Consider the following 10,002-nt stretch of genomic DNA (forward strand, 5'->3'; position numbering starts at 1 on the left):
TGGATGTGATTTCAAACAAGCTGTTCTCACCCACAGATGCTAGACTGCTGCAATCCTAGAACATCATTTCTGAGTACAAAGCACTGTAAGTAAGCTGCAGACATTGACCCTCATCATGTAAAATGTCCACAGTTACATTCCTGGGGTTTAGCAAAAACACAAATTAAAACAACAGGTTTTGTAGCCAGAATACTAATTAGTCTTAGTAAACCCAGAGTCAGAAATCAGAGTTAATTCTGAAAGGGCAGAGAATCAAAGACCCAATCCCAAGTGTGACTTCTTACCTCTCGTGAATCCTTAGGCACAAAGGAGGAGAACCGGTGTCTAGAATCCTCAGACTGAATGGGGTGAGCTGGCTCTCTTCCTGCATTATATACCTCCCTCTGCCAAGCCACACCCCTTCTGTCTCCACCTCCTCAGTGCTGGGATTAAAGGTGTGTGCTCAGTTTCTCTGAGAATAATTCAATCTCTTGTAGTGCTTGGTGACCTTGAACATTTCCTCATTTCAAATGCTTGGTTTATCTGGGCGGTGGTGGCACACGCCTTTAATCCCAGCATCGGGAGGCGAGAGGCAGGAGGATCTCTGTGAGGTCGAGGCCAGGCTGGTCCGAGAGCCTCCAAATCCATACAGGAAAACCCTGTCTCAGAGCCAGGAGTCTTGATGTGCACAAGAATTTAAAGCCTCCACCATTGTGACCAGCTTCCTTGGTATCATAAGGCAATCTGTAAACTTTTAAAGCTGTAAAGGGAAGCCTTCCCGCCAGCCTGGTTTCAGAGCGGCATCAGGGCCAAATAAATACACAGGAGGCTACATTAATTATGAGGCTGTTGCCCTTGTATGTTTCCTACTGGCTAGCCCTGACAAAAGTTTTTATCCCATAATTGATAATCGAATTATTTCTCTTACAGGAGAACTTTACGGGCGTCCTAAACCATGGCCTAATATCTTGAAATCTGTGTTTCTCCTTCACAGAGTCCTCCTTGATTCCTAGTCCCACCTATCTTGCTTTGCTATTGGCCAACAGTTCTTATCGACAAATACACAAGACTTCGCCCAACATAAAGCCAAGTGCCCTTCCCAGGTATGAAAATTATGAACCATAACAATGGTCTGCACTGCGTGATAGCCTGAAGGCTGCAAGAGCAGCACACAGACATTGGTGGTAACCAACAGCTTATAATTGGACTTCAGGAGGAATCAACCACAGGAAAGTCATGTCTGCATCTGAAAGCCTAGCCTGTTTCTGAGCATTAGGCAAGGATATATCTTGAAGGAGAACCTAAATGTACAATGCATGACTCACATGAATATCCATATAAGATTGATTTTCCCACTAGTAGCAATTTTTATATATAGAAAGTCTTCTCATAGCTATAGCAGGATAATTCTGAGATCTTTCTCGTTGGAAGTCTATAGAATTATTCCTAGTAGAACAGAATGCGGGAAAACTGAATTGTGTCCCACAGGATCATTCTCTACCGTCTCCTCCTTCTCCACTTTCTAGGACTTTTTGTCTGGCTCCGCAGGTGCGCAGAACTGGGGGAATGATTGCCCCCAACATGAGAAAGAGATCATTCACAAGGAAAGTGCCTGGATTGTTAACACAGAAGTCTACACGAGTAGTTAAAGTTATAGGACTCTACAAGTGATTCCCCATTTGACATAAACAGGCATAGCATGGAAAATCACTAGAAACCAGCTCTTCAGTGAGTGTAACTTGAATGCCACTTCCAATCACTTCCCAGTCAAACCTCAGGAGCAGAAATGGAACTGAATGTTTGGGATCACAAAAGCACATAAAATGAATTACTTAATTTGTTGTAGACCAAATTTAATGAAAATCTGCCTGAAAGAAATACACTTAACAAGTAATTTCCCAAGAAACCCTCAGGAGGAGCAAGGGAGGCAGCAAGGAAACACTTCTCACCCACACAAAGCAGACTGCTGCAACTCGGCCACATCCATTCTCTGTAAAAATCCCCCCCTGAGCAGGCTGCAGCCATTGACCCTCCTCTTGTGGGAATTACACAGTCTCACCACTAGGTGTCAGCTCACAACAAACAAAAACACAATAGGTTTTGAAGCCAGAATTCTCTTTTTATTTTCTTTCCTACACACAATTCTAGTTTATTATGGCAAAGGTGAACATGCCACCTTCTCCACAACAGTCACCAGTAAAACTGATCGCCAAAGTGACTCGGTACAAAACAGGTCGGTTTCAGAATTAAAAAAAGAGGGGAAGAAAGCCTTTACATGAGTTTTTAGATCCCATTTTAAAACAGGGAAAAGAGAGAGAGAGAGAGAGAGAGAGAGAGAGAGAGAGAGAGAGACAAACGCAAAAGAAATCCCCCATTGTGTGCACAGTCCAGTTGCCAACCCTCCCTCGAGGGATTACGGACGAAGCTTCTGGGTCCTGTCACTTCTGTGGATTTGCCCGGCTGTTTAACTGGTGTCCATCTGTGCATTGTACTCATCCAGCTGTGCATCCAACTGCTCGGCAGAAAGAGGCTCCTTGGAGTTCCTGCTCGAACCTCTTCTACCACTTCCAGGGCTGCCTCCACGGGTCCCTCTCCGGATGAGACCGCCACCAAAACACCATGAGCCATGGTTTCTACTCATGGAACCTCTGATCATTCTCTGTGCGGGTTTTCTTTGTGAGTCAGTCTGTGATGTCACAAGCTGAATGTTCATGGGGCGGCCATCTAAAGGGACACCATTGTACTGTTTCAAAGCCTTCAGAGCATCTGCCTTCTGTCGAAAGTGCACTTGGGCTGTCCCTAAACTTCGTCCGGAGCGATCGTAGTGCACAGCTGCTGTCTTCAGTGTTCCAAACACTGAGAAGAGTTCCAGAATATCCGCAGTCAAGGTTTGACATCAACAGCTTTCCGCCCATCTCCAAGCTGGCTGCACCACAGAAGCGGCTGTCGAATCGGTCATGCTGCCCCTTGTTGGGAAGTTGTATAGGCCTGCTGTACGGAGCCGGCCGGTCCCTGCCTCCTCCTGCAGAGCCACCACTCATGGTAGGCCGGTTCTTCAGAGACCAGCTGCGTCGATTCGCCCACACAGGGGCCCGCCTGGCACCACCGTGGCGGCCCTGGCAGCAGGCACTGCTCCAGCCCTGGCCTTTGCCGCGACTGCCTTGCTTGCTCCGGTTCAGCTTAATGATGTCATCCAAAGACATATCCATTTTGTTGGCCATGGTGGTCTCGGAATCAGACCTCGTGTTCTCCAGAATTCTAATTCGTGCTTAAAAACCTGGAATCAGATACCACGACAACACGGAAAAATTGGATTACAGACCTGTGTCGACACCAGCTTGTTTAAAACTCCTTTTCTAACTGGGAAAATACGGTGGCCTGGTACCATGAAACAGGCTCAAGAGTGTAACTTTAAGGACCCGGCACAAAAACACAAATTTCTGTTTTTCTTTTTCTTTTCAGAGAAATATTCTCACCATGAAGCCCAGGCTGAAGTAGAAATCAATACAGTGAAGGGATAGCCTGTATCTCACTGACTTCCAGCTGTCTTTGCCTCACCAATCGTGGGATAAAACTTATTTCCCAACAATCTGTCAAATTCCTATTTAGAACGCTATATTAACTTGACAGTGCATATTTCTCAGTTGAAAAAGTAATGCTGGGTAAAAATTTCAATGTTAAATGTTAGTGTTTACAACTATGCGCATGGAACTCAAAAATGCTAATTTTGGATGTGATTTCAAACAAGCTGTTCTCACCCACAGATGCTAGACTGCTGCAATCCTACAACATCATTTCTGAGTACAAAGCACTGTAAGTAAGCTGCAGACATTGACCCTCATCATGTAAAATGTCCACAGTTACATTCCTGGGGTTTAGCAAAAACACAAATTAAAACAACAGGTTTTGTAGCCAGAATACTAATTAGTCTTAGTAAACCCAGAGTCAGAAATCAGAGTTAATTCTGAAAGGGCAGAGAATCAAAGACCCAATCCCAAGTGTGACTTCTTACCTCTCGTGAATCCTTAGGCACAAAGGAGGAGAACCGGTGTCTAGAATCCTCAGACTGAATGGGGTGAGCTGCCTCTCTTCCTGCATTATATACCTCCCTCTGCCAAGCCACACCCCTTCTGTCTCCACCTCCTCAGTGCTGGGATTAAAGGTGTGTGCTCAGTTTCTCTGAGAATAATTCAATCTCTTGTAGTGCTTGGTGACATTGAACATTTCCTCATTTCAAATGCTTGGTTTATCTGGGCGGTGGTGGCACACGCCTTTAATCCCAGCACTCGGGAGCGAGAGGCAGGAGGATGTCTGTGAGGTCAAGGCCAGGCTGGTCCGAGAGCCTCCAAATCCATACAGGAAAACCCTGTCTCAGAGCCAGGAGTCTTGATGTGCACAAGAATTTAAAGCCTCCACGATTGTGACCAGCTTCCTTGGTATCATAAGGCAATCTGTAAACTTTTAAAGCTGTAAAGGGAAGCCTTCCCGCCAGCCTGGTTTCAGAGCGGCATCAGGGCCAAATAAATACACAGGAGGCTACATTAATTATGAGGCTGTTGCCCTTGTATGTTTCCTACTGGCTAGCCCTGACAAAAGTATTTATCCCATAATTGATAATCGAATTATTTCTCTTACAGGAGAACTTTACGGGCGTCCTAAACCATGGCCTAATATCTTGAAATCTGTGTTTCTCCTTCACAGAGTCCTCCTTGATTCCTAGTCCCACCTATCTTGCTTTGCTATTGGCCAACAGTTCTTATCGACAAATACACAAGACTTCGCCCAACATAAAGCCAAGTGCCCTTCCCAGGTATGAAAATTATGAACCATAACAATGGTCTGCACTGCGTGATAGCCTGAAGGCTGCAAGAGCAGCACACAGACATTGGTGGTAACCAACAGCTTATAATTGGACTTCAGGAGGAATCAACCACAGGAAAGTCATTTCTGCATCTGAAAGCCTAGCCTGTTTCTGAGCATTAGGCAAGGATATATCTTGAAGGAGAACCTAAATGTACAATGCATGACTCACATGAATATCCATATAAGATTGATTTTCCCACTAGTAGCAATTTTTATATATAGAAAGTCTTCTCATAGCTATAGCAGGATAATTCTGAGATCTTTCTCGTTGGAAGTCTATAGAATTATTCCTAGTAGAACAGAATGCGGGAAAACTGAATTGTGTCCCACAGGATCATTCTCTACCGTCTCCTCCCTCTCCACTTTCTAGGACTTTTTGTCTGGCTCCGCAGGTGCGCAGAACTGGGGGATTGATTGCCCCCAACATGAGAAAGAGATCATTCACAAGGAAAGTGCCTGGATTGTTAACACAGAAGTCTACACGAGTAGTTAAAGTTATAGGACTCTACAAGTGATTCCCCATTTGACATAAACAGGCATAGCATGGAAAATCACTAGAAACCAGCTCTTCAGTGAGTGTAACTTGAATGCCACTTCCAATCACTTCCCAGTCAAACCTCAGGAGCAGAAATGGAACTGAATGTTTGGGATCACAAAAGCACATAAAATGAATTACTTAATTTGTTGTAGACCAAATTTAATGAAAATCTGCCTGAAAGAAATACACTTAACAAGTAATTTCCCAAGAAACCCTCAGGAGGAGCAAGGGAGGCAGCAAGGAAACACTTCTCACCCACACAAAGCAGACTGCTGCAACTCGGCCACATCCATTCTCTGTAAAAATCCCCCCCTGAGCAGGCTGCAGCCATTGACCCTCCTCTTGTGGGAATTACACAGTCTCACCACTAGGTGTCAGCTCACAACAAACAAAAACACAATAGGTTTTGAAGCCAGAATTCTCTTTTTATTTTCTTTCCTACACACAATTCTAGTTTATTATGGCAAAGGTGAACATGCCACCTTCTCCACAACAGTCACCAGTAAAACTGATCGCCAAAGTGACTCGGTACAAAACAGGTCAGTTTCAGAATTAAAAAAAGAGGGGAAGAAAGCCTTTACATGAGTTTTAAGATCCCATTTTAAAACAGGGAAAAGAGAGAGAGAGAGAGAGAGAGAGAGAGAGAGAGAGAGAGAGAGAGAGAGACAAACGAAAAAGAAATCCCCCATTGCGTGCACAGTCCAGTTGCCAACCCTCCCTCGAGGGATTACGGACAAAGCTTCTGGGTCCTGTTACTTCTGTGGATTTGCCCGGCTGTTTAACTGGTGTCCATCTGTGCATTGTACTCATCCAGCTGTGCATCCAACTGCTCGGCAGAAAAGGGCTCCTTGGAGTTCCTGATCGAACCTCCTCTACCTCTTCCAGGGCTGCCTCCACGGGTCCCTCTCCGGATGAGACCGCCACCAAAACACCATGAGCCATGGTTTCTACTCATGGAACCTCTGATCATTCTCTGTGCGGGTTTTCTTTGTGAGTCAGTCTGTGATGTCACAAGCTGAATGTTCATGGGGCAGCCATCTAAAGGGACACCATTGTACTGTTTCATAGCCTTCAGAGCATCTGCCTTCTGTCGAAAGTGCACTTGGGCTGTCCCTAAACTTCGTCCGGAGCGATCGTAGTGCACAGCTGCTGTCTTCAGTGTTCCAAACACTGAGAAGATTTCCAGAATATCCGCGTCTGACACCCCGCTGTCAAGGTTTGACACCAACAGCTTTCTGCCCATCTCCAAGCTGGCTCCACCACAGAAGCGGCTGTCGAATCGGTCATGCTGCCCCTTGTTGGGAAGTTGTATAGGCCTGCTGTACGGAGCCGGCCGGTTCCTGCCTCCTCCTGCAGAGCCATCACTCATGGTAGACCGGTTCTTCAGAGACCAGCTGCGTCGATTCGCCCACACAGGGGCCCGCCTGGCACCACCGTGGCGGCCCTGGCAGCCGGCACTGCTCCAGCCCTGGCCTTTGCCGCGACTGCCTTGCTTGCTCCGGTTCAGCTTAATGATGTCATCCAAAGACATATCCATTTTGTTGGCCATGGTGGTCTCGGAATCAGACCTCGTGTTCTCCAGAATTCTAATTCGTGCTTAAAAACCTGGAATCAGATACCACGACAATACGGAAAAATTGGATTACAGACCTGTGTCGACACCAGCTTGTTTAAAACTCCTTTTCTAACTGGGAAAATACGGTGGCCTGGTACCATGAAACAGGCTCAAGAGTGTAACTGTAAGGACCCGGCACAAAAACACAAATTTCTGTTTTTCTTTTTCTTTTCAGAGAAATATTCTCACCATGAAGCCCAGGCTGAAGTAGAAATCAATACAGTGAAGGGATAGCCTGTATCTCACTGACTTCCAGCTGTCTTTGCCTCAACAATGGTGGGATAAAACTTGTTTCCCACCAATCTGTCAAATTCCTATTTAGAACGCTATATTAACTTGACAGTGCATATTTCTCAGTTGAAAAATTAATGCTGGGTAAAAATTTCAATGTTAAATGTTAGTGTTTACAACTATGCGCATGGAACTCAAAAATGCTAATTTTGGATGTGATTTCAAACAAGCTGTTCTCACCCACAGATGCTAGACTGCTGCAATCCTAGAACGTCATTTCTGAGTACAAAGCACTGTAAGTAAGCTGCAGACATTGACCCTCATCATGTAAAATGTCCACAGTTACATTCCTGGGGTTTAGCAAAAACACAAATTAAAACAACAGGTTTTGTAGCCAGAATACTAATTAGTCTTAGTAAACCCAGAGTCAGAAATCAGAGTTAATTCTGAAAGGGCAGAGAATCAAAGACCCAATCCCAAGTGTGACTTCTTACCTCTCGTGAATCCTTAGGCACAAAGGAGGAGAACCGGTGTCTAGAATCGTCAGCCTGAATGGGGTGAGCTGCCTCTCTTCCTGCATTATATACCTCCCTCTGCCAAGCCACACCCCTTCTGTCTCCACCTCCTCAGTGCTGGGATTAAAGGTGTGTGCTCAGTTTCTCTGAGAATAATTCAATCTCTTGTAGTGCTTGGTGACCTTGAACATTTCCTCATTTCAAATGCTTGGTTTATCTGGGCGGTGGTGGCACATGCCTTTAATCCCAGCACTCGGGATCTAGAGGCAGGCGCATCTCTGTGTGTTCAAGGCCAGGCTGGTCCAAGAGCCTCTGAATCAATACAGAAAAACGCTCTCTCAGAGCCAGGAGTCTTAATGTGGACAAGAATGTAAAGCCTCCACCATGTGGACTAGCTTCCTTGGTATCACAAGGCAATCTGTAATCGTTTAAAGCTGTAAATGGAAGCCTTCCCACCAGCCTGGTTCCAAAGCTGCATAACAATGGTCTGCACTGCATGATAACCTGAAGTCTTCCAGAGCAGCACACATACATTGTTGGTAACCAACAGCTTATAATTGGACTTCAGGAGGACTCAACCACAGGAAAATCATTTCTATAAATGAAAGCCTATTCTATTTCTGAGCATTAGGCAAGTATATATCTTGAAGAATATCCTAAATGTACTATCCATGACTCACATGAATATTCATATAAGATTGATTTTCCAACTAATACCAATTCTTATGTAGAAAGTCTTCTCATTTCTATAGCAGGATAATTCTGAAATCTTTCTCATTGGAAGTCTATATAATTATTCCCAGTAGAACAGAATTCGGGAAAACTGAATTGTGTCCCACCGGAACAATCACTACTGTCTCCTCTGTCTCCACTTTCTAGGACTTTTTGTCTGGCTCCACAGATGAGCAGATATGGGGGATTAATTGAATTATTCTCTGAGAATAATTCAATCTCTTGTAGTACATGGTGTCCTTGAACATTTCCTCATATCAAATGCTTGTTTTAGCTGGGCAGTGGTCGTAAACGACTTAATCTGAACAGAAATTAAGAACTCAGCACAAAAACATACATTTCTTTTCATCTTTTCTATTTTATCCCAGACAGTGTCTCAGCATATAGACGTGGCTGAAGTTGAACCCTCTGTTGAGATCAGGCTCCCTAAAAAACACTTCAATCCACCAGTCTTTGCCTGACCAGTGGGGAAATTATAAGTGTTTGCTGCCAAATGCTCAAAAACGGTTTTTCGGAATGTTGAATTAAATTAAATTACAGTGTGCCAAGGTCTCAAATGAACATGAAAGAACATGTATCTCTATAGTAATATGTAGAGTCCTTTGGGCATATGACCAAGAGTGGTAGAATTGGATCTCATGGGACATCTATTTTTTGCTTCCTGAGAAGCTGCCACACTGAATTTCACTGATACACATATAAATCCACAGAGATATGGAAACACACACACATAGGACTTCATAGGTTAAAGTCATATGGGGTCCCACTGCTGAAGCAGAAAATAGCATGGTCCTCCACCCCTAACCAAGGAGCAATCTGTAATTGGTACTTGCTTGCAAAGGAAAAAAATAGTCTTCTGCAATAGAGTCTCCTTTGGGTGTGTTAGTCACACTCAGTGTAGGTCCCATGCCCAGGATTAGGTGTCCATTACAAATGAACTCAATGCTATTTGTAGACATTTAGTCTCATATATCTTTATTTGAGCACTTTTTATCTTATTGGCTTTTTGCTTATATATTTTGTTTCTTATTTTTTGTTTTTCTTTATGTACTTTTATGTATATAAGTTCATTGCTTTATGAGATAGTGGAGAACATGCAATAAGGTAGTAAGGAGATGGGGAGAATCTGGGAAGAGTTGGGACAGAATTACAAAAGGATATATTGTATGAAAAAAATTAATAAAAAATTGAAAATGTAATAAAAAAGAATATTTCATTTTATAATGTGAGGATAATCTGGCTGTGATATTAGTCACCCTATTGATCGTCAGGGTTGATTCGGCTGATCTGGCTGCACAGGCAAGTGTCCCCTTCCTCCCTCACCACTCCATGTGCATCCCTCATGAACCTGTGTGCTTGGGTAAAGAGGAATAACTTCCCCAAATGGAGGAGGACCATTCTTCGGTCAAGGGGATATGAGTAGGTTGCACTCCCCTGCTAGAATCTCCATGCAAGCACTCAGGAATTTCAATTTTAAATTTCACTGTGTATAACTGTACCTGTGTAACTCACTAGAACTCTATTTTGGT

At 44.1% G+C, this 10,002-nt stretch overlaps 2 protein-coding genes across 2 annotated transcripts; both read right to left on the reverse strand.

Moving 5' to 3' along the window:
* Positions 1 to 2,443: 2,443 nt before the first annotated feature.
* Positions 2,444 to 3,200, reverse strand: LOC121138371 (THO complex subunit 4-like). The gene is made up of 2 exons (XM_040741084.1): positions 2,912 to 3,200; positions 2,444 to 2,835 (listed from the first exon to the last, which is right to left on the reverse strand). The coding sequence occupies exons 1-2, from the start codon at positions 3,198 to 3,200 to the stop codon at positions 2,444 to 2,446; spliced, it is 681 nt and encodes a 226-aa protein (XP_040597018.1).
* Positions 3,201 to 5,784: 2,584 nt separating this feature from the next.
* On the reverse strand, positions 5,785 to 7,876 carry LOC121138372 (THO complex subunit 4-like). Its single transcript, XM_040741090.1, has 2 exons — positions 7,721 to 7,876; positions 5,785 to 6,985 (listed from the first exon to the last, which is right to left on the reverse strand). The coding sequence occupies exon 2, from the start codon at positions 6,927 to 6,929 to the stop codon at positions 6,159 to 6,161; it is 771 nt and encodes a 256-aa protein (XP_040597024.1). The 5' UTR covers positions 6,930 to 6,985; positions 7,721 to 7,876; the 3' UTR covers positions 5,785 to 6,158.
* Positions 7,877 to 10,002: the final 2,126 nt, after the last annotated feature.

This window comes from Mesocricetus auratus, unplaced genomic scaffold, assembly GCF_017639785.1.
Source record: "Mesocricetus auratus isolate SY011 unplaced genomic scaffold, BCM_Maur_2.0 scaffold_1961_pilon_subseq_17204277:17276671_obj, whole genome shotgun sequence".
Classification (NCBI taxonomy): Eukaryota; Metazoa; Chordata; class Mammalia; order Rodentia; family Cricetidae; genus Mesocricetus; species Mesocricetus auratus.

Bases quoted from the DNA above. Each gene is read 5' to 3' on its own strand.
- LOC121138371 (XM_040741084.1), bottom strand. From the start codon at position 3,200: ATGGCCAACAAAATGGATATGTCTTTGGATGACATCATTAAGCTGAAC. The intron at 2,836-2,911 runs GTGCAGCCAGCT...AACTCTTCTCAG, and splicing joins ATTCGACAGCCGCTTCTGTG to TGTTTGGAACACTGAAGACA.
- LOC121138372 (XM_040741090.1), bottom strand. From the start codon at position 6,929: ATGGCCAACAAAATGGATATGTCTTTGGATGACATCATTAAGCTGAAC.